The 24696-nt window shown below is 39.7% G+C and overlaps 2 protein-coding genes across 3 annotated transcripts in view; both read left to right on the top strand.

Moving 5' to 3' along the window:
- The first annotated feature begins 5799 nt into the window (after positions 1-5799).
- Positions 5800-14951, top strand: lhx9 (LIM homeobox 9). 2 transcript variants are annotated; one of them, XM_029500064.1, is made up of 5 exons: positions 5800-6104; positions 6778-6980; positions 7873-8231; positions 11421-11623; positions 14895-14951. In XM_029500064.1, exons 1-5 carry the CDS (start codon positions 5925-5927, stop codon positions 14949-14951), a joined length of 1002 nt encoding a protein of 333 aa, XP_029355924.1. In that variant the 5' UTR covers positions 5800-5924. The 2 variants fall into 2 exon arrangements, with proteins under 2 accessions (XP_029355924.1, XP_029355923.1); XM_029500063.1 differs by lacking the exon at positions 14895-14951 and adding an exon at positions 12317-14400.
- Positions 14952-21111: 6160 nt separating this feature from the next.
- nek7 (NIMA-related kinase 7) overlaps positions 21112-24696 on the top strand; it is a 60215-nt gene continuing 56630 nt past the window's right edge. The window contains exon 1 of the mRNA XM_029499273.1: positions 21112-21449. The gene's annotated coding sequence lies outside the window, so the exon portion shown is untranslated. The remainder of the gene's footprint in view (positions 21450-24696) is intronic.

Genomic DNA, 24696 nt, shown 5'->3' with positions numbered 1-24696 from the left:
TTCCCAGAAGGATAATCTGTCCTCAGAGGATTTTTATTTATTTATTTAATTGTTGGTTGGGGGTGGGGTTGAGGGGTGGGGGTGGGGGGGTAGAGGTGGTAGTGTGAAGTTGAAACTGTTATGAAGGCAAGGAGGGGAGGAAGGCAGCAGTTGGTGTGCAGAGAACTGAGGCTCAGGCTGGCTAGTTAAGAGCTTCTCTTCCCTATCCTCCATCTGCCAGGGACTGGGGTTGTGATTTGAGCTCCAGCAGAGCAGAGCAGGGAGGCGAACGAAGGGGGGGGGGGTTGAAGGGAGGGTATGAGGTGGAGGTGGGGGGAGCAAAGGAGCCAGTAAGCGTTGGTTGTAAGAAACAGAAAAGAGAAAATGGGAGAAGCAGAGAGGGGAAAAGTGAGGGGAAAAAATATAAGGCTGTATAGAAAATATAAGACCAGAAAAGGAAAAACAATAATCGCACTGGGGAGGTGGGGGTTTTATGGCTGTTTTTGTTTAGCATTAGTTTTCTAAATCACTGTAAATCACAAGGAATTAACAGTAAAGAACAGTCCAGTGACTATATTTCATCTCTGCTTGTGGCCCTTCCTCATGAAGCCAGGTTTACTGTGTGTTTGTAAATATTTCCAGGATGTCTCACAAGCCTCTCACCCACCCAACCACCCAAACTCATGTGACTGGGTTACATGTGACTAGGATACAGCTTTACAGTGCTTCACTCCTCCCTCTGTTCCTCCTCTTCAAGCCCCCCCCTTCTCCCTCCTCTCACTCCTCTCCTTCATTCTGTCAGTGTTTAGCCTGTGGTTCCCTGCACCACAGTTGATCCTGGGAGAGCCTTCCCACCTCCTCCTCCTCCATCTCCCCTCTTCAGCTCCTCGCGTCCACCTCTCCTTTTTCTGGAAATGCTTTGGGAGAAACTGAGAGCTCCCTCTGTGAGATTGAGTGTCACTTGAGGTGACCCAGAAATGATAACTCCAGATGAACCCTGGATGTGTGGTAATCTAACCATCATGCCCTACAGCAGAGAGGACCCAGGCAGCCAGGGCCACAAGCAGGCAGGCATCCCGGTTGGTGCTGTATCTGTGATTTCACTGTTGAACCAAGAGCGCTGCGGAGCCTGTTTGGGTATCATGCTTGCAGAACACTGCATGCGCAGTAAGCGTTGTAGCAGACATTGAAATGGATCTCAGTGCTGTTGCATTATTGATGAGATGCATTGTGATGTCAACCCAGGCGGAAGGAGCAGAGCAAAATGACTGTTAGCAGCATGGCACATGTTTATTTATGCAAACCTTTCATAGGTGTTATTAATTTCCAACCTTTGCTCCGAGCCCAGTGTTAACTCACACAACCTTCTATTCACGTGCCTATTGAAACCAGTCCATCTATATCTCAGTGTGCTTTTCACCAAGCAGCCAGTTTGAATATGTTTAGGACATCCTGTGTTGCAGGTGACCTTTCTTTGTCATGTTAATGATAAATATACAAATCAAGGTGGAGCCATCGTGCTCCTTTAAATTGTTTTACATTGCATTATCAACATTATTATAATTTAATGGCTTGTTGCCATATTTTTCAGTCTCTCAGGTGAATAATGAACCAGCAATACACAATGGAATTACAGCACCAGCACCAACACCATCAACTGGTAGCTATATACACTGGAGTGTGTAGCCTATATTATGGAAATTAGAAATTTGTCAGCTAAATCCTTCAGGTGAGAAGAAGGCGAAACGGATGTCAAATTCAGGGTCAACGAAATACGAAGGCAAGAATTGAAATATCTTTTAGGAGGATTAATTAAGTAGGTTATACCCAGTGAAAAACTAGTGAAATGAGAGAGGCAGTGATGAACATTAGCTGTCTGGATTTCTTTTATTTAGGTTACATTCGCGCCGCTTTCATTCCGTAAATTACAATTATATACATTTAAAAAAAAAAAAAGTTTTAAGTAATTATCAGCCCACCGCTGTTATTTTCCCGATTTGGATTCAGTCTCGCTTGATTGATATACAGTTAGAAATGAATGATAACTTGTTTCTGGAAAATTAGTTCGATTCCATATTATTATTCAACACCAAATCCCCTTCCCTCCGAACCGGCTGAGAGTGTGTTGTTGTTTTCCGTGTCTGTGTCAGACTGATTGATCTAATTTGGCTTCACACAAACCTCTGCTCTCCAGCCAGTGAAATTAGAGCTAAAACCACAGCTACTCATTTGACACCAATCGCACCCAGTATAGACTCATCTGTAAACGATAAGCAATACTTTTTCTAGATATTTTTTTCTATGCGTCATTATCTATGCAGAAACTCGCCTCGGATGTAATTTTGATTGTGTCTGTCAAGGCCAAAATAAAACTTCAGAAGATGAATTCATATTAGTTGAAAATATCACCGTGTATGCCTAAATGTAGTCGAAACTTTTATAATGATAGTTATACGGGCTATGGCATTAGGCAACGACCGACCCCGGGACTTGTAAATGATCCTTTATTGTTCGAGGTCATCACACATAATAACGCAAACGCGCAGTAGGCCACTGGCTCACGATTTCCGATTTTATGTGCCTGAGTGTGATGTGGCGTCTTTGGGGCTGCCGGCATAAGGGAGACGACCATTTAAATGTCTTGTGTTTTAATTGACGCTCCAACTAAATGTGGAAGCTCAGGAGCGAGGAACAGCCCCCATCCAGTGCCAGCGTCTCCCCCGCTCCGCGCACTGCGCACAGTCCGGAGCTGCTCAGCCTGCAAGCTGCACAGGGATCTCACACAGCACAGCCCCAGGTAAGACTTCTTCTGGGTTTCTTCTTGGGAAAATAATCATACGGAGTAAGGCTTTTTCTTTTCTTTCTTTCTTTTTTTTTTTTTTTTTTTAACAAAAGACAAGTGAACCCCCACACAGCTAAACGTCTAAAGTAATGCGCGACAGATCTGGTTCACGATATATACACTGGCATGGATAATGATCATCCGAACAGACATGGATGTGGTGGAAGGTAACCCCACCTAAACTCATTCTACACCCATGTCTGTTTGTGTAATATTGAAAATGATTTCAGACCGACATCAATCTCCTAATTGTTTAAATGGTAAATGGTCTGGTATCAAATCGTGCCAATTGGCCGGTCAGGGACAAAGGTAAAAACACGGCTTTTAGACCAATTAACTGTGGATGTAGTGGTGTCTGCAAAGTTCGATGTTATTCTCTTAATTTATACGAATAAATTCAGCGGCCATACGACATACTGGCTTCTCTTACTATTTCTAACATGGCTGTTAACAGTGCTTTTATTTTCCATTTTACCTTTAAAAAATTGAAAGCGTCGAGGTATAGAGTCAGCATGAAAAAGGAGTGGTTAGCCGTTATTTAATGCTTTAACACTTTTTATTTGCTCAAACGAGATCATGAATCTTAAATTAGGACAAATCATTCTGAGAAGCTCAACGAAAAATGACACAAAATCCCCGCGTGAATTTAAGTATCTTAAGTATATAAGTATGCATAAGTATATATATAATACTATATATATTTGATAATACGCCTGATTTAGAAAAAGTTTTAAATGCAAATTTGATAATTTGAGAATCAGAATTTTAATAACTATGTCTACTAAATCGTGTCGACTCTGGTTGAAACTCTGGAGATTTAACTCAAATGTAATTGCAAAAATAAATAAATAAAACATAACAAAACTAGGCATTCGTATTTAGCTATTTATTTGTATGCAAAATCCTAATTAGATACAAAAAGGGAAACGAAACACAGCAAAAACAACACAAAAGACTTTATTCCCTCAGCTCTTTGGTGTTCACTGACACACTGTTAAACCCAGTCAAATGAAATGTCATTGCTGGAGGCAAAGGCTCAAAACAGTATTCTTCCTCGACACTAACGGCGTGATGCTTATCGTCATAAAAAGTAGGATCATGCACGTATTATAATCACAATCTAATTTCAAATAAATTCAAGTCCATTTTTTTACATCACAGGTCGCCTCTATTTAATTTCCGGGAGGAAGCAGTTGGAGGTTAAAACAGCAGCCAGTGCCTAGATTAAATATCACACTGAGTTGAGCTGATCATTCTTCTCGGGGTGTCTTTGTCCAGGTAAAATGAGATCCTCGTGTCCCCTTTTGGAGTCTCTTTCACTGCCGAGACACTGACGGAGCGTAAATGACCGTTCTGCCTTTCAGAACAGCTGCAGGTCCACCTCGTCCAGGAGGGTGCAAACCTTTTCTTACAGCTCTGTTATCCGGGGGCCTGCAATTAAAGACAACACAACTTCATGCTGGGGGTGTGTGGGGAATGGAGAAAAGGGTGGGGGGCAGAGAGGAGGAGTGCACATGTTAATGTAACACGTCTTGAGATGAAGTATCCACACCTGCAACCCCCCCCCCCTCCACACACACACACACACCCCACCCTCAGCCCAACTAAATCTATTAATGGGACCAAAAGTCAGAGGCAGATTCAAACAGTAGCTGTTGGCTAGTTGCTCCATCCTCAGTCATCGGCCTCGCATCTTCAGACTACAGCGCGTCATTCGGATCACTAAATAAAAAGAAATAGGCTGTATAAAGAAAAGTAAGTTAATTCATTTGAGTTGGTTTGCTTGTCGTGATTCCTTTTCTCTGTCCTCTATCCAGCAAACGCTGGAGAGAAAATTGATTTTGCACAAATAGGCCAGCCCATATTTGGAAAAGGTTGGTCCGCTTTGTCGCCTTAACAAATTAAATCTGCTCCCCACATATTATCACGAGAACATCAGTGTTGTGGAATTATTGTCGAGTTGTGCCATGAAATATTGTTTATATATATCATTTAAATACAAGTAAATATTATTATTTAAATAAAATTATTTGCGTACTAATTGTTTAACACAAACTTCCCCGCCCTCTAACTTATTGCTGATTACTGCCCCGCCCTGAACAAGTAACAATGCATTTATGCACACAGTCACACACACGCACACACACACACACACACACACAGTTGTTAACAATCACAGCCAAACACTCGTTTAAACATATATTAATCCTGGAACTCTAATAATGTAATTTCACAATAATATTGTGCAAATTCAAAGTTAGACTCTTTATGCAACAGTGATATATTTTCATCGCCCACTCTAAATTATTTCTCTAAGATGTGTTGGATAATTTCAACTTTTAAACTTGAATCATTCAGTTTATTTCAGTTTTTGAAACGGCTGAATACCTTCCAGCATCCTCTCCACTAAATGGGGGAATAAAAGTAATGAAAATGTCAATACCAAAAAGTAGTGGTCCTTCGCGCAGCCAGGATCGGGGATTTTGAAGGCAGAGTGACAGCTCTTTGTTGGTGAATAGAAATCATCGGTGAATGAGAGAGACACACACAGAGTGAGTGGAGAGAGAGGACGAGAGAGAGAGGGAGAGAGAAAGAGGGGGGAAGTCCTCCTACCAAATTATTCAGACTGGGCAGGCTCTGCTCCCTTCACAAATAGGACACGGTTCTCAGTTCCAGGCAGTCCCAACCTGACCTCCAAGCACCAAGGAACCCCTAACTGGGAATCCGGGAGAGAGAAATAACCAGAAAGAAACAACAAAACCGTGTCATTATTTTGGCGACTATTCACATTTCAGCCCCCCTCCCCTCCTCCGACACCATCACCACCACTTCCACACCGCATCATTTGGACTATATTTTTTTTTTCTGGAGGAGAGACATTAAAAGCAGAAGGGAAAGGTTGGTGCACCACCACCACCCCTTCTGTCCCACCCGTGTTTTAGTTTCTTCTTTATTTTTTCTTTTCTTCTAGTTGCCTTTGCACTGTGGCGAGGAGGCGATCTGAATCTCTGGGCTTTTGCTGTTTGTTTGTGTGCCTCGATCAGAGCCTCAGAGCCCGGTCGGATGTGCTGAGATAGCGGGGCGCAGCGCTGTAATACAGTATATGGAAGTTGTGGGCTGCAAAACAGAGGCAGGCAGTTGCACGTTGCGTCCAGGATCAGGAGCCATGCTTTTCCACGGGATCTCCGGGGATCACATCCAAGGGATCATGGAGGAGATGGAGAGAAGGTCGAAAACGGAGTCGCGCCTGGCAAAGAGCATGCAACTCAACGGGAGAGAGTCGGTAAGAGCCAGGGCCACCTGTGTCTGAATTCCTGTGAAAAGTCAGCAGTGACTGTGGCGTGAGTACAGCTTTGGGCAGTATGGCAGTAAGGCTATGGCCTGTCTTCCTGCTCAGCAGTGGTCAAATGTTGTATTGTTGATCATCGGGCTCGAAATCCTTCTTGTTTTTGTAAGTGTTTAAATTATTCATTATTAAATCGCTGCTCAGTTATATGCACAACAATTAGCTACAAAAACACGAATTGGTTGTTAAATGTACACTGACTTTTCTAAACATATTTTAACTACAAATAACACTACAATGAGAGCATAATTTACAAAACGGCGACATTAATTATATATATATATATATATATTTAATAAAAAAAACAGGTGAATTTATTTAATTTGTATTATTACTACTACACTCTCATTCGTCATTTGTGGCTTTCACTATATATTTTATTTCATGTAATTTCAAAAACACACCGTTTTCATTGTTCCTTCAGCAGAGGCTGAGAACATATTGCTTGCAACTGCTCTTCAAAACCGAAGCTCCTTTATAAAGTAAAAACAAGATTAATGTCATGTCGACAAAAGCTTCATACTACCTGTTGTGTTTCCGCATAATGTAGACTGTATATTTTTCAGTCAGAAAGTAGTTGCCATGAGTTTTCTCCTCTCTTTGAACTCAGGCCATGCCTTCCATGAGCCCGGAGAAGCCTGCTCTGTGTGCCGGCTGTGGAGGCAAGATTTCGGATAGATACTACCTCCTGGCCGTGGACAAACAGTGGCACCTGCGGTGTCTCAAATGCTGTGAATGTAAACTAGCGCTGGAGTCGGAGCTTACGTGTTTTGCCAAGGATGGGAGTATCTATTGCAAAGAGGATTACTACAGGTAAGAAAAATTAAGGTTCACTATTTTAGACTCTAATCTCTGCCACGCAAAAAAAGCGCACCAATTCAGGCCGTGGTTCAAGTGTGGCTTTGTAGAAAATGGTCTTGAAACTATTGAATAAAGAAACGGTGATTTTTATTGCCGAGCCAGTTAGCCCTGACCCAACAGGCTGTGGCTGTTTGCCTGCAATTATGTCCAAGCTAAATACATAAAATAAAATAAAATCAGTCTCAGCACCCTGGCAGGGTTGGTTTTCAGGGAACAAGTTGTGATATGAAATTGCAATTTTATTTGTTTTTGATCAGATGTCACAACTTCTGTATTCTGCAGTATCTCTCACAGAAACAGACAGGCGTCCGTGTATAGCTGCTATTACTGCAAATTATGTATTTATTCCGTTTAAAAAAAATAACTGAACAACATATTTTGTGGGTCACGTTATCGCATGTAAAACGCGCTGCTGCCATTCATAGGCCAGAATACAGTTTGTAGGGCTAGTAGCACAATAAACAAAGGCAAAAGTGTGTTACAAATGTTTGTTGGGACAGGGAACGTGTTTCATTCGGCAGTTACCGTCCAACCTACAGCCGAGGCCCATTGTGTTCAGCGTTAAGTGAAGCTGTGGCATTTGGACTGATTAAAGTTACCTAAGAGTTATTGGAAATAAATGGCGTTGCCAGTAGACTTTAATGTCGGTGTGCTGGCTCGTTCTGGCAGGCACATAGGGCCGCAGCGTCAGATATGGCCTAGGGGCTACATATCCTACACGTAGAAACAGGTCCTATATGTGTAACCCAGTTAGCCTGCTTTGATCCGGAGACATTTTGGCCACCTCGTCCGGTTCCCGCCGCCATGCTCCTCCCGGCCGGTGTTGACGGTTTGTCTGTTCCAGAAGGTTCTCCGTGCAGAGGTGCGCGCGCTGCCACCTCGGGATTTCCGCCTCGGAGATGGTGATGCGGGCGCGCGACTCGGTGTACCACCTGAGCTGCTTCACGTGCACCACCTGCAACAAGACGCTGACCACAGGCGACCACTTCGGCATGAAGGACAGCCTGGTTTACTGCCGCCTCCACTTCGAAACGCTGGTGCAGGGGCCGGAATATCACCCCCAACTCAATTTTGCCGACCTTGCAGCAAAGGGCGGCGGCCTCACCCTGCCATACTTCAACGGCACCGGCACGGCACAGAAGGGGAGGCCGCGCAAGAGGAAGAGCCCGGCCATTGGGATAGACATACCCAGCTACAGCACAGGTGAGCCGGCGTGCTGCCCGGAGCAGGGCTCGCTTTAAGCCTACAAACAACAGCACACACGTCGGCGTCATTTTACACACAGAATACACAATGCAATGCAAAGTTTCATCTTAAGCAATATAAGTAGATTTTAGGACCATGGCAGCCTGCAGCCTTTAAATGAATGTCGTAGTCTACACTATGTGGACAGGCCCAGCAGCGGAGGACACTGAACCCTGCTCATGTCCAGAAAGTGGCATGAAATGGGCCTGATCGGTCTGCATTAAGCTAATTTCTGTGCTGGTCGAATCCCCCTGGAGCTCAAAGGAGGACCCCCAGTCGTCCTTGGATCTATTAGGGAGTAAAGTTTATTATTATGTATTATTGTTATTATTCTCAGATTTAGCATTTAACGCCACGGCAGAAACAATTGAGGCTAAATCCAATCAATGAAAAAAAACAAAAAACAAACAAACAAACAAACATCGTTAGTTGTTTTGCTCTTGTTGGCATTAATATTATTATTATTATTATTCAATCTAGGCCCAGATAAACCCTTATCCAGACGGTTCCTCAACAGCCCAGCTGTGGCGGCCGTAGGTCACCCTTACATGTCTGATATTAAAAACCACATCTGTCCGCTATCATGGTATGGTTGAAACATGCGGCTAATTGAGCTGCAGCCTTCTGGAGCCTACATGTGTTTTCTATGTACCCCTTCTATACTTGCAAAGTGTAACATTGGTAACCCTGAAATCAGGCCACGCCGCCAACAGCCGACTTATGCAATTTATACTAATTTGGGGCAAAATTAATTTAGGTGTTTATTCTAAGCATGTAAAGAGTGTTAATAACTATTGTGTAAAAACCGTGATAAAACAAACATCTTTTCAAAATAAAATCTTATTTTGCTCCCAGCCTATTAACCTGCCATTGATGGAATAATAATAATAATTAACAAAAGGACAACCCTCATACAAACCCACTGTTAAATCAAACTTTAATCCAGATCCTCGCATTGAATCGCTGAATGTTAAACCCGACCCCCCCGCAGCGGCCCCAATTTGTTGTCGCTCTGCGAATTAGTGCGTGGTCGACAAAGTTTGTCATTGTGCGCCAGGTTTCTCCTGTTCCTGGTGAATAGAGAGGAATAAGGGTAATCTGTGCGTTAATTGTTCTTGGATAATTGGAGGTGACGTTGGAATCCCAGGCCTCCTGTACGGCGCTCAGCGCAGATCTCAGGGGCCTGCTGCAGGGGGGAGGCCATGCCGCACTGTACACTCGCCTCCCCGGTTGAAAGAATTTGGGATTATTATCTGTAAACACAATTCGAAAAGTTTGTGCGGATCTCAAATTTCACATGGACTCTTGGCTGGGAAAATAATCACTGTGGTTCGCAAAGTTTTCTTAAATGGAACAAGACGGCCACCTCAACAAAGAATAAACATGTACTAATGCATCCACAAGTTTAACGTCAGTGAAAATAAGATGCTGCTTTAACGGAACAGCACATAGCCTGTAGCACAGGGAGGTTATCTCCATGAGCTCATTGTCGGGCACCACGGTCACAAGAAAGGCCCGAATGGGAATGTTAGAGTTTTAATAATCTGTTTTAGAAAAGAAAAACACATCATTTTAATTTTTAAGAAGAGCCTTACAGGCCTTTGACGCTTTAAGGGCATTCATTTTTGAAATGCTGAATGCTCAAGTTAAATAACACATTTTTGCTTACCGCTTACAATATTCAAAATGGCAGAGAAATTAACATTAAACAACAAAAATCACATAGAAAAAATGATTATTTAATTTACAATGGAAATATAGTTTATATATTTTTACTTATGTAATTCTATATGTATTTGATATTTTATATTTATGGCTGCTTCTTTCTTTGTTCTATAATATCATATATACAGCTGATACACCTTCATTTCTTCATGTGAGTATCATTGAGCAGATCTAAACAGTTGCATTCGTTACAAAAGGGATGAGGTTTTGTTCAAGGTTTCTCATGCATGTTTGTTTTCTCTGGGAAAAAGTGTAGGTCTAGTGAGTATTCCGCAATAGACTGTCAAGTTAAGTCTCGTTTGTATATAGAGACCCCTAGTGGGTAATATCCATTGACACATGATCCTGTGATGGCTTGAACATAAGACCATAGATGTCCGTTGCTGTCATGTTCATAGTTCTAATAAGTACCGCAAGAGGAAGTTTCTTATGACAAAAACATAGTTTCCATCATCACATAATGCCACATATAAATAAAACTGTCTTATTCAAAATTATTTAAATTAAATTAATACATTTGTGGAAAATAGTGTCCTCATTGTGAAATGTTGAGATAATTGATATCATATTTGAACGTCCACAGAGAAAATGTGATCAGCATTTTGATTAAAAGGAGACACAGCATTCTATATTATTCACAAATCCTGGTTCTCATCTGCATCTGCATTAAAATAACTGTTGAGCTCGCGCAAAATTGGTGGGAAAAAAAAAAATCCAAACCAATTCAAGGTTACCAATTGGGACTAATTGTATTTTCATCCTATCTTAAATGTTAAATCCACATGAGCATTTCAGTCAGGCATATGCAAGAATTTATTTGGAAAAGGCAATTTATTTCTTGCACATAATCATGCAACAAAACACCAACAAATTACTGAAATGGTGTAGATGGCATTTAAAAAAAGTAATTTTACACACAAAGGTATTGAGGCTCATTAGGCCTTTTGTGGTCTTTGCAAACGCAAGCAGACGTCTCATTCTGCAGTTAAAAATTCCTAATTTTTAAAAATATATTTGATCATATTTGACATTACAAACAACACAATAATCAACTATTCCAAGGAATTCTAAATATATGGAGATAACATTTATTTCTGTTATGTTCTGTTACGATCACAATCAGTTCCTTGAATGTTACTGATTTGAATTATGTATACAACTGTTTTATGAGTTACCATGAGGACAAAATAATACAGTATGCTAAGGTCGTAAAGAGACAGAAATTTATTTGATTAAGTTCATAAACTCTGTGACACAGAATTTCTTTTTCTTGACAAATCCGGAACATGGTACAAAATATTTAGTTTAATACTGGGCTCTTGGGTTTTTCGACAGATTATCCTTTTAGCAGTAAAACAAAAATTAAACAGTTATTCCTTCAAATTTCAAGCCACCCCTGTATTCTGGTTTCTGTCCTGTCAGGTTGTAACGAGAATGATGCAGATCACTTGGACCGGGACCAGCAAGCCTACCCTCCAACACAGAAGACAAAACGCATGCGGACCTCGTTCAAACACCATCAGCTGCGGACAATGAAATCCTACTTTGCTATCAACCACAACCCAGATGCCAAGGACTTAAAGCAGTTGGCCCAGAAGACAGGCCTCACTAAGAGAGTTCTACAGGTAAGCATAGCCATTTTTCTTTTTAAATCTGATCACCCTCTATCTGTGTCTGCACCCCACTTCTCTACCATGTCCCTCACATTTCACACCAAAATTATCACTGGAGTCATCCTTTTTGTTTTTGCTTGTTTGGTTGGTCCACTAAGTGCTTAGATGTATATCCAGAGATCCTTTTTTATTTATCTGAAATTATGTAGATTTGTAAATTATTTATTTTATAAAAGTAGTTTCTAAGCGCAGAAAGATTAGATTAAACAGTAGCTAACATTATTATTGAGAGTGCACATATCCTCTTTTTTGTGGAACAAAAAAAGGTGTACCTCACCTTTCACAGATAAAAGTGTTAAAAGGATAGGACTTGTTTTAATTTGCAATTAAAATCCACTGTTTATTACTAAGCATTCAGGAATTAACTTTTCCTTGCTATGTAACCCTTGAGCGCAAACCGTGTGTGTGTGTATATATATGTATATATATATATATATATATATATATATATATATATATATATATATTTATTTATATTTATATATGTCTATATTTATAAACTATATCTTATAAGGAAAGAGCAACTTCAAAAACAGTGTTACTAGATATGAAACTTGACATAACAACTGTACACATATGATTCTTTTTAAAAATGAATCCTACTTAAACACAAAAAGTAAAAGCCACATTGGGATTGGTTTGCAGGTTTGGTTCCAAAACGCGAGAGCCAAATTCAGAAGGAACGTTTTGCGACAGGAGAATGGAGGTGTTGATAAGGCTGATGGCACCTCACTCCCTCCACCCTCATCCGACAGTGGGGCCCTGACCCCCCCTTCCAGCGCAGCCACATTAACAGACCTGACAAACCCCTCTATCACTGTAGTGACCTCCGTCACCTCTAGTTTGGACAGCCATGATTCGGGGAGCCCTTCGCAAACTACCTTGACAAACCTTTTCTAACAAACTATCTCTAGTAGACTGATTTTTATTTTGTCTGATTTTTATTTGTTTGTTTGTTTGTTGTTTTATTCCCTCAACTTACATTTTATTTTTTAAGTGACACCTTTAAATCAAGCAGAGACAGCTCCTTGGAACAGAAAGCGCTGTACTGTGTACACCAGAACAAGAGCAAGAACAGCAACCACATTAAAACACAAGGAAATCATTTTAATGTGTAGCATTTGATACTGCATGGCAGCCATGTCTGTTGTTGACTTACAGTATGCAGAAACTCATATTAGACAGGACATTTGAATTTGAAGGCGTTAGAAAATTGTCATGTGTTTCACATTTTGGAAAAAACATCCAAAGTGAAACTTGTCTGGAAAAATAGTTTTACTTGATTTGAATTGATTTGGACATTTGTTATGCTAAAATTCCTAATTTATGGTTAATTGGCCAATTTTAAAATGTGACTTTTGCCCTCTACAGAAACCTGTATATGTATGCACTGTGTTCGCACTATCCAATTTAAAGATCTTTTTTGTCTTGGAATAATTTGGGAAATAGAATACTAGAATGTTCCTTTTAAGGGTAACTCCAGAAAAACAGGCTTTAATTATTTTCGAATGTTTCACTCTTGAAGACTGAGTTGAATGAAATCAGACATTGGGATATCTTACACAGCTAGATCTAGAACATCTAAATTGCAATTTAAGCAGCTAGATGCTTAAATCATACACATTTCTTTTGCTCGATTCAAAACTCGACTGTGATTTAAAAAGAAAAACACAGGACAAAATCAAACCCCACATTCTGTGCAGTGGTAACTTAACGAAATGTAATGCGATTAAATTGGTTAAAAAAAAGCAAAAAGCAAAAAAAGAAACTCTAATTAAAATCAGCAAGAGAAATTAAAATTGGGGAGCAGTTTATGGGCACTTGTAATCGACTGTTTCCATGACATAGCACTTTCTCAGATTTGTTGGCCTCATAGATTACCCGTAGTCAAATGGATAATCCAAACAAACATATCCATAGATTCACAGCGAAACTCAATTGCACAATGACAATATACTGCCCAGTGAAAAGTGCATTATTGCTTTTATCATGTTGCTCAGGGTAACAATGTGATTTTTAAAAAGGGAATATGAAGGGAAGGGTTGAGTAAATGAGTAGTTGTGGTTGAAGAATAGATTTGTCGAGCTGACATGAACATTCTAATAACCTCAGATAGGTGGAGTCTTAAGAGGCAGCCAGTGGGAAATCATTGTCCATATGTTCTCTTTTTTGGCCATATTTATTCTTTATTCAATGACACTTGCCACTGAACAGACCAAAAACATGTTTCTTCTGGCTGAAAGACTGAGAGGAAAGAAAGAAAGAAAGAAAGAAAGAATCTTCAAAGGAGTTGATCCATTTCATTGCAAGTGTCACAGTTTGTTCTATTGTTCTATTGTAGAACAAAGTGGTACTCTTGATCTACTTAATGAAGTAGATGCCTAACTCAGTTCTACTATGTGCCTTATGCTATAACTTGGGAGAAAGTTTGTGAAATTCAGGATATGTGTTCTTTGTTAACTGATTCACATCCTTTTGACGCCTCACTAGTTTTGTACTGTTTTGCATCTTATTTCCGAAGATCTTTTTATGATGTATCCTATTAAAAAGGGGGCAGCGATGTCATAGAAAGCATTTGTGCACTCTTTCAGATATAGTTGGGTAATCCAAGAACCTTATATATTGATCTTCGTGTTAATAGTTGAGTACAGTAAGTGTTCTATCAAGATTGTCCATGTTTCCCTGTTTCTTGATAAAGATGGTGTATAGAAACTATTTCCCCTTAAATATTTATGGACCAAACGGTTGTTATATATCTTATTAAATTTGTGTGAATAAAAATACTTTGCTTTAAATGGGTTTTATTTTTCATTACACTTACCATTTTTTCCGTTCTTTCTTGAATACAGTTTTTGTTTATCACATCAACAAAAGAGAAAGCATTCAGTTTTTAATGACCTGTTAAATGTCCTCATTTTTGTTTCCATTTTTTATTTCTATTGCCTATTTTATGATGTTTATGGTTTTTAACGTAATGCCCCATGGATTTGCATCTAAGCCCTGCAGTCAGAAATATGAAATTGCTTTTTAATGCATGAACATGGCTTTAAAATTTAGATCAAAGGAATGCTGGAAAGCATATATTGATATATCTTTACATACATTTATAGTATATATCTATGCATAACATTGGTAAAACTAAAATGAAGTAAGAGTAAATGCAGACCGCGTAAAGACAGGTTGCTCTGTAGTTAATATATTCTTACTCTATCATTTCTTTCAGGGAGAACAAATCTTGGGGCATTACAGCCATACATCCCGACGTTTGAAAATTCCCTAAAGTATTAACTGAAGGGGAAAACTTTGATGGGAATTCCTCACCATTGAAGACAAAGACAATATTAGGATAAGACAATAGAAAACTATGAACAAATAAACAACTACAATAAAACATGTTTCGGTTGCAAATGTACAACAGATGATTTTTTTTTTTTTTTTTTTAAACAAAAGTTTGTCCTGATTGTTTGAATCCGTCAATGGCCGAGGCCCCACAATGTACTAAATTTAAATGTGGGGGGAAAAAAACACCTTCAAATGAATGAAAAATGCACAAAAAAGATTACAAATTTTAATTGTATTGTAACATAGTGAAAACACTCACAAAAACTACAGGATTTGCTAAAAACACAGCAGGTATCCACCATGAAAATGGTATGGATGTTATCGATACAAACACATACGCGCACACACACTGCACATGCTTTCCCACTGCCTTGTTCCTATGTAAACTCAATATATACATTTTTGCAATCTCCCCCATGCACACTGAACACACCGAAACACACACACACACACACAGACTGCTACCCCTATGTATCCCACCCAAGAGTCAGCTTGCTAAATAGAGATTTTCTTTTGTCACAAGTGTCGTTTCATAATCACATGCCCTCCTTGAAACTCGGCAGCAGGATGCCCATCAAAAACGAGTGTATGAAGGGGACTGCGGTGCTGGAACTTTGCCATCTGGCTGTACTGAGAGAAGGACGCGAAAAAACAAAGCAGATAAAGATGAGAATCTCATTTTGCATGCACCTCATCATCTTGTTAGCATTTTCCTTGAGATGTATATTATTTCCTTTTATTCACTGTGTGATTCATTGTCAGCTGCAAAATAAAGCATATGAAAATGGTGTCCCCGATGCCCATATAATACCTCACAGTGTAACGAAAGAGAAAGTAAAAATATGTTATTGTGAGTTCATGCCAGCACTGCTTCATGCTTATTTGTTCTTGGTATTCAGTTTATTGTAGAGGGTAAAACATTATTGGGTTCTTACATCTTTATTGTGGATAATTACAAGAGCAGTATCTCTCCGCTGCATGTCATACCATTGCTAAACACTTAGTCTCTGCTGCTCTTACAGCCTATAAGACATCTGGCATTTACAGTCTTTAGTTCTATTTTAAACTTAGAGTGATTTCAAAGGTTAGCACACATTTGCACACATAAATGTTTTTATGAAAAAAGTAAAAAAAATTCAAGCAACATTTCGTTTGAGTCTTAATTGACATAGCAGCATATAAAATGTTAAATGGGCAAAGAAGAAGTGCAATTTCTCCGTAGTTTGGCTGTCTGCTGTCATTACTTAGCAGGAAATGTATGTTCAGTAAAGGAGGTGTGTTATGGTCACAGAAAAAAAGAAAAAAAGGAGGGGGGCCAAAGAGAGAGAAAGCCACATGGGGACCAGTAAACGAGCTTATGTTGAATTCCAACAATGTGGGAAACAGCAAACACTTCAGTCAGTCCAAGAGGAAACATCAGTCGCTGGGATGCCTGCATGCTGTGGCAGCAGGACTGTGTTCTCTGGGCCTGACTGAGGATAGTGGGCGGGCCGACATGGCAGAGCTACAGGAAACAGGGCTGGAGAAGAAACACAAACAAATACAGCCTGGCTGCTCTGCTCACTTTTGGGGCTGTGTGATGAAAATGCTGGACAACGTCATGGCCCCGTGCTGACACAAAATTTCAGCAGTTCGTTGTGGGGCTGTTGGTGGAACGCATCCTGTTGCAACATTCATTTGTCCATGTGTGTGTGATGGTTAAAGCAATGCCTGGTCAACCACCTTCTTGCCAAGAGGATTACTTCATCCTCTTCCAGACATTTCCTATTAGGCCTGATTACGATGAACGATAAAGTACAGGACGACAGAAACACAGCTATACGATGATCCCTTGTAACTATAGTGAATCTTTGGTTCATTAGTTTACTATAAAAACCATAAAATCAGACTGCGTGATAAAAACTAAAAAAGAAAACATTAAAAGAATACATTTAATATTGCCTCTGTGAAAAAACGATATATACAAAGGGAGGCCTCTGGAAACTGTTATCCCTCTCCCCTTTATCACCTTTCTGTTAATTAATAGTCTGTGTACGATGACTGTGCAAAAACAATACAGACAATGTTGCATGTTTGCTGTCACACAGGCCGTTTATTTGGAAAAGCCTGGATGATTCTCAGCATGATGAATGATGAGTTCTTGCTCAACTCTCAAATTAAAAGTTGGACAGTAACATATCCCTCTGCATTCACATATGACACGCAACTTCTCGGCAAAATGCAAACACAAATGTTTTCCATACTTCAAGTGTACAAAGCAAAATATATTCGACTAATAAGTGTTTGATATGGCTTGAGATTTTAAAAGGATTCATGATATTTGCTGCAAAGACCTGCAGCCACATATTGGTGCACTGTTACAAATTACCACTGCTTAGGCCTTTGCTGGAGACCCATGTGATCAAATAAGTCTGTAATGCAGAACATATCAGATTAATGGGTTTGGTTTCACAAGCCTGTTCAAGAATTTGCGCCTGATGAAGAATCATTATTGTCTGTCAGACATATTGACATTAGCTTCTACTGCATGAGAACTGCTTGTCTTAACAATTATAAGCATCAAGTTACACTCAATATGCTGGAGGCTTTAGATGGTGAACTGAAACTTGGTCAATAGCAACAAGTGTGTGGTTATTTTAGACATATCACGTAACAGGTTTGTTAACCGTGGAGAATGAGTTTCCCTCATAGTCTGTATGTTTCAGGAAATGTGCCACTGCAAAGCAGACGTGTGCTTTCGTTTAAACTGTTATTTCTATTGTCACTGCTTGTGTGTGTGTCTGTGTGTGACATTCTACCAGTTCCTCTTCACTTCCATCCTCTCATTGCTAGGCGCCTATTTAACCTCACCATGCACATGGGAACACAAATACGCACTGACACCAGGACACAAAGGTAAGCAGGGGTGATGATGTGAATGGGACGCCGCTCACCAGCTCAGCTGCTCTTCCTGTGCGTGTGCATTATCACTGTACTGTACATATGTGACACAGTGTACATGTGAGATTGAGGCCGGGTCTTTGAGTTGATGCAAGGAAGTTGGATAAATCCATTGTCCTGGGCGTATGCCAAGAAAAGAATTACACCATAAGATATGTGCTGGTCCGTATGCAAACATGCAAACATGCACCAAAACACAAACACAGACAAACAAAAGCAGCCACTAATAATGATTTTACAGAGTGATCTAGGCAGAAATAGCTAGTTTCGCCCTTCACATCATCATAAACTATCTCTCCTGTGCATCATTTGCACATTGTTCTCCACATGCCATAAATCCTTTATTTCTCTGTTGTGCTGTTATTCTATATTTACACGTATTTGTTATGTGACGGCTCACATGTATACAACCTTGAAAATGCTGTGATCAAGGCTGATAACTATGGGTTACAATTGTGCTTTGAAGACAAAACAACATTAATTAGTGAATAAAATGGAAATGTAGGCATCACATGCTTGTTTCCTCTACGTTTGCCTGGCTTTATAAAGAGAGAGAAACAACATTTCATACATATTTCCATCTGTAATTCCTTTCTCATTTCCTCTGATAGGTGTGCTGTATGAGGTACATAAACAGGAAGCTTGTCTGCATTGATACAGCTTGTTTCACAGTGTGACAGGTCATCTTTGTACTGGTAGAGTGTAACCTTTCAGTTCTTGCTAAACCTTCAGGATGCACGCAGCGCCTCTCCTCTCCATCTGCTGGTCTCTATGAAGTCTGCACCCGATCACAGGAGCTTTGACTGTAGCTTCTGTCTCTACCACATTGCAGTCATACCTAACCCCTGAGCCAGATCAACAACACAGAGGAAAACATAAAAGACATGTGTGAAAACGTCAACATTTTTTTCTTTTCTTTTTTAAGTGTGTAAAATGTGCTTTCAGCCTCTGGGTGCAAATATTCTGCATATTTAGAAATGAAAAACCTTGGCAAAATTGCAATGAATAGTGTATGTTGAATAAAACACAGAGTGCAATTGTGTACCTGTGTAAGACTGCCATAGTACTAAACTTTGCTGTTTGGCAATGGATCTAAAATTAACCTATTTCTCTGTACTGAAGCACTCCAGGCCATAAGTTTAGGTCTGATGTGCTTCTACTTATTCTCTAGACTTCTACAGCCAAGTCATTAGATTGCATTTGTGGACAATTTTTTTAACAGAAGGCCAAAAACATGAGCTAAATTTTGTCCTAACACATCAAATGTCATGTTTACATTAAAATGTCCAAAATATCTCAAATATCTAGCAATTCAACTGCCCTCAGTTCACCTGGGGGAAGAAGGCTGAGTTTTGGTCACGTCTGAGTGACATCCGAAAGTTTTAAGAGGAAGAGGTTGAAAAAGATCAAGATTATTCTCCTCATGCTGAACAACGATATCCCTGAATCAAAAGGAAAACCTCTTTGTCAATAAACAATAACAGCAAAAAGAACACAAAGTTTTGGTTTAAAACACCAGATCAGTGCAGAGAGCCACTTTTAGAACAATGGATATTCAACACAACACGATTATTAAACAGTTTTCTACCAAACAGACAAGGAGGCATGCATGTTGAACTAGAGGATCTCTGGGTGCAGCTTCCCTCACAGACTGATGCATTACTTTTCTTCCATCCATCTAATTATTCCCTCAGAAACCTGAAATTTGAAGATACAAAAGACCGTCCCTATCTGTCACTGAGAGCCATTGATCTTATTGAAAGAAAATGTGGGTGTAGAGGAAACCTAATATAACTCATGCCATTAAATTCCACACAGCATTATTCATATACAGAATTGACAGATTTCTGTGAGACGTTTCTTTTAATCTTCAACTGTTGTTGAAGGAAAAAGGGGGAGAAATCCTACACTCCAGGCATCTTTCCCTTTTCCATATTTGCAGTGAGGTTAACAAAAAAGGCTATTGAAGTAGGGAGAAAAAAACACAAACCTACCTAACTTGTTGATTATTAACAATGGGGATGGGAAGAAGCTGGGTGTGTATCAGCATTGTTTGAATTGTCGGTTGGAAATCAGTGCTCAAGCTTTTATCAAAGCAAGTAAGCTGATCAATTCCAAATGCTCTCATTGTCCATGCAAGTCGATCTGCAATACCATTTTTGTCAATAAATCCTCATGATATGATATTCCCGATTACAGACTGTGTATGTGCCTTGGGATGTGTGGGGATTCTCCATGGATATGTGAATGATAACAGCAAGAAAGACTTTGTGCTGATCGGTGTGCACATGACTCAGGAGGTTCTGTACTATTTGTAAACTGTGAGGTGTCCAGGAGGATCTTAAGCCTTAAGCCATGCCTGCCTTTGTCTTTCGCTTTGCATTTACACACACCTTCAATGACTCATCATGTGTACTTCCATAAAAAGTTAGAAGGCTTGTCCTCTTCTTCTGAAGCAACCTCAGTATGTGTAGCACAGAGTGAGTACTTCCTTTTACTGCATTTATCCGACAGCTGTTGCACCTCGCCACCGAGAAAGCTAGCAAGGTATTTCAGCTTTTAAAATATAAGAATGGATTGCCAGTCAAGTTAAACAAACATTTTTCCCAGGGTAACTCGACCTAATGTTCCCCAAAACAGAGGAGATGGACTCTGGAGATGTAATATAGAGCAGGTCCAGGCCTTACTCTTTCCAAAATGTGAGCGCTTTCTCTTGTGGCCTCAAACTGTAGACAGTACTGTCTTAGGATCTATGTTTAATCCCCTAAATTCTGTTTGGATTGTCATCAAATGTGTAACATGTTAAACATTTCAAAATAAACGGGTTAATTACGCAAACAGGACATCAGTGTGCAGAAGGAAACGAGTCAGAGTAATATCGGAGAATGGGGGTGCAGCCTGATTTCTGTCTGTGCTCGCCTTGTGTAGCCGATGCACCACAACGTCAGGCTGAGTGAATCTTGGGTCATTTTGCCAGCTGCTTCCTGGGCCAAGAGGGAACTCGCACACTCCCGAACATGCACTTTCTCTCAGTGAACACCACAGCGCGTTTTCATACGCGATCAGTGGGAATGGAAAAGATCAGGAATCAGGGTGGAGTGGCGGGTAGTGTTGGGGGGGTTCTCTTTTGAATCTCGCGGTATTTGACAGCTTGCCTCCACTCTGTGACACGTGCCCCTCCTCCGCGCGCCGGGAATGCTGAGTTGTTTACATTTCTGGCGTACGGGTCAGGAGTGTGGCGGTGGTGGGGGGCGGTCGGGGAGGCCCAGTGGAAAGACTGTCTGAAAACACGTACACATCTCGACTGGCTCCACGGCACAGCCTTGGTCTCCCCTGAAAAGTTCTGAACGCTCACGCTCGGCAGTGCCACGCAGGAACAGAGGCCCACCGCGACCTTGGGAAGAAAGGGAAAGTCAAAACAAAGAAGCGCCATAACCATCAGGAGAGGCTTTCAGCGTCAAGAAGGAATAGCTTAGCAACAGGGTTCCACTTCCTGGTAAGAACTGACGCAGTGTTAGCCGACACTGAATTTATGAGGCTGATGTGTATTAAATGGCCCTCCTGTAAACTGCAAACTGCTCCAATTTAATTCGGTTACTTCACGACTCATGTTTGTCGCCAGCTGACTGCGAACAGGAGGCTGGTAACCACTTGGAAAAGTTTCTCCGGAGTTTACCAGCTAGCTTAGCCCATTAGCCTGCTAGCGTACCACATTGCTAATTTTTACTATCCACAAGTTGGATTGGCAATTCTAAGATGTCATTGTGAGTTCATGATGGCAATGTATCATGGTTACAATGTGCCAAAGAACATGTTTGTACTCACACAGCCTTATACTCACCACAGTAACACAACAAAACAAAACCTATGATGCAGTTAGGGCGACAGTTAAAATAGCCACACTGAGGGCATAGTATAATATTATAGTAGAATATGTAGAACACACACACAACACAATTATTATTTGAATTTTATTGTTTCCCCTTTGAAGATAAAATTGCAGAACTCTGTTTTTGAATAGCTACTCTCATGTTGATTTATAGGCTTCTGTTAGTTTGTGTGCGTGGTTTGTACTTTTCTTATGCAGAAGAAAGGAAATTCAACATCGTATCAAAAGTGTAAAACGCAACATTCAGCTTACACGGCTAATTTAAATCTTTTACAAATTTGTACAATAATATCAAAAATTGCTGATGTGTAGTAACTCAAAGTAATGCTTAATAGCAAAATACTAATAATAATAATAATAATAATAATATGTTTAATATGATACACTCCTGTGGTAATGAAGACAACATCGGGTTGTGCCATCTTAATCAACAAACATTTAAAGTAGTTGGTCACATTTAGTTGCGTGTATTTGATTATTTATGGAAAATGAGAGTTGCTAAGCCTGTGGTGACTTTCACGGGCCTCTTTATCCTAAGATGTAATTCTTGTATTGTGGGTATATATATTTTTTTCACCTTTACTGTCCACAAGATAGCGTGAATATACACACAGGCGCAGTAAATAAGAGCGGGGGATGACATGCAATTCAGGTCCCTTGACAATACTGAATGGACATTGTAATAAAAGTGGCATGCACTCTAACCATTCGTTTACCAAGGCACACCTACATGTGCCTTCTTTTTAGACCTAAATTCTACATTTGCAGTTAACTCATTCACCACAGAAGTAGCAAACTACCAGCTCATCATGCCTTCTCTTAAGCAGAGAGCATTTGAATTACTAGCAGCACAGATATCCACACTGAACTGCTTGAGGAAAGCTTAATTATTGACTTCAGCGTCATCTTAGCAATCTTCCCTCTCACAAATCATATTAAAACCCTGTTTTTGTGTATGAAAGGTTAAACAATAATTCAATTCTAAATACAGAGCATGTAAAACTTAAAATTGATAATGAATACTTTTCAAATCATAATTTAAATTGACTAATGTAATTTGATAAAGGCAGAGTATAGCATATAATTAAATGATTGATACACAAACTAATTTTGTAATTGTTATATAAAATGTAAGAATTTAAAATGTAAATATCAAATATATTAATTATGTGTCTCTCAGTTTGCTTTTTATCATTTTAGTTCCAACCAGCATAGATCTGGGAAAGGTGAACACAGCCACTTGTGTATTTCTTCTTAACCATAAGACTGTCTTTGTAAATCTTAAAACCAAACAAACTTGTAACTCCCTAAATGATTTTCACCAGAAATTTTGTCAGTATACCTTCCTAAGATATGCGCTTTAGATCTGCACGGTATCTTGATGAATCTCTCTCGTGAAAAAACAGTTGGTCCAACAATTTGTAGTTGTAAATGTATGATTTATTTGAATTAAAAATACGTTTAGATATTATGGTGGAAGTTCCCCTTGTATGACTCACTGTTTTTTGTCAGTTAGAATGGTTACTCCAACCTGGTCAAACTGTTAGCAGTCACAGTTCTGTTGAGACTTGAGTGCACCATTTCAAATTGTCTTATTATAATGAATATAATTGACAAGCTAAGGAGAAAATAAAACTTAAAGGCACAGCAAACAAAAAAGAAAAGTAAATACAATAAAAGGTATTTAGTACCCTCACTCTCCCTGGCCTAAACATGTTGTGAGTCATAAAAAGGGTTGAAAACAGTTTCTCATGCCGTGTTGCTGTTGCTGCCTATCACAGCCAAATATTTTAGGTGTCGTACCATCAAACTTGGCTGCGTTGTAGAGAGATGATTTAGAGAAGAGATAGTGGTAACTGACATACCTTGTTGACCCAGTTATTACTCACGTCTCTGTTGCCATATTTAATCATTGTCAAAGACAACAGACTCTAGTGTGCCAGTGTCATCAGGTGATGGAGATGAACACTGGCTGGCTCTGTGAAGTTGACTATCAAGGAATGTGTCACAAATCAGATGATCAGGAAATTGCTGCCAAATGTCCATGTCAGTCTTTGTGGAAAGGGATTTCTGCCAGCTAATTCCACTTTGAATTAGAGATGATGAGAGGTGGATTACTTTTGACGGGCTTTGGCAAAAGTTAATGATTTAGCCTTGTTCTAGTTTTTGCATTTAATAAGAGCAGCCAGAGTAAAAAGTTTTAATGGCAGTTGTGATCAGTAGTGTTTAGTCTTATTGAATGACAACTGATGGCTTTAAAATAGTCATGCACAGAAAGAGAAATGTTGTCATCAGATTGAATCTCACTGGAGTCAATTTATTCAACTATGGAAGAGGCATTGGTGATACATTTATATACTTGTAAGTTGGCCTTCTCAATAGCACAACAAGGACAGGCACAAAGACACACACACACATAGACATGCAAGGCTTGGTAATGCTCTAATTTTGCCTGACCTCTGATACAAAACTATTGGCAAACACTGCATAGTTCATATGTTCTTAGTGAATATTTTAGCAGTAAAGATTAGAACTTCACTGACAGACAAACCTAAAATGTGCACATAAGTGTGAAGAAATTTGCTTTACCCACAGCAGTGACTTTTGCTTAGTGGAATTTACTAAATCACTATCCTGTGAGAGTTTCCTGTTTGAACCCTGGAGCTGGCCCCCTCCATTGGATTAAAGATCAGAGACAATTTTCATCTGACCACTGTCATCTAGCCTTTGGGTTTTATCCAAGAACAAAAAAATGCCATCTCTTTTTTTTTTTCTTTCACAAAGCATATTTGAAGGAAGATGCTTCCTTAGGCAATTTTTGAGCTACATTTAACGCTGCCTTTTGCATGATGTC

This window comes from Echeneis naucrates, chromosome 4, assembly GCF_900963305.1.
Source record: "Echeneis naucrates chromosome 4, fEcheNa1.1, whole genome shotgun sequence".
Classification (NCBI taxonomy): Eukaryota; Metazoa; Chordata; class Actinopteri; order Carangiformes; family Echeneidae; genus Echeneis; species Echeneis naucrates.
Note: the sequence above shows the minus strand (reverse complement) of the source record. Positions and strands in the feature narration are given on the sequence as shown.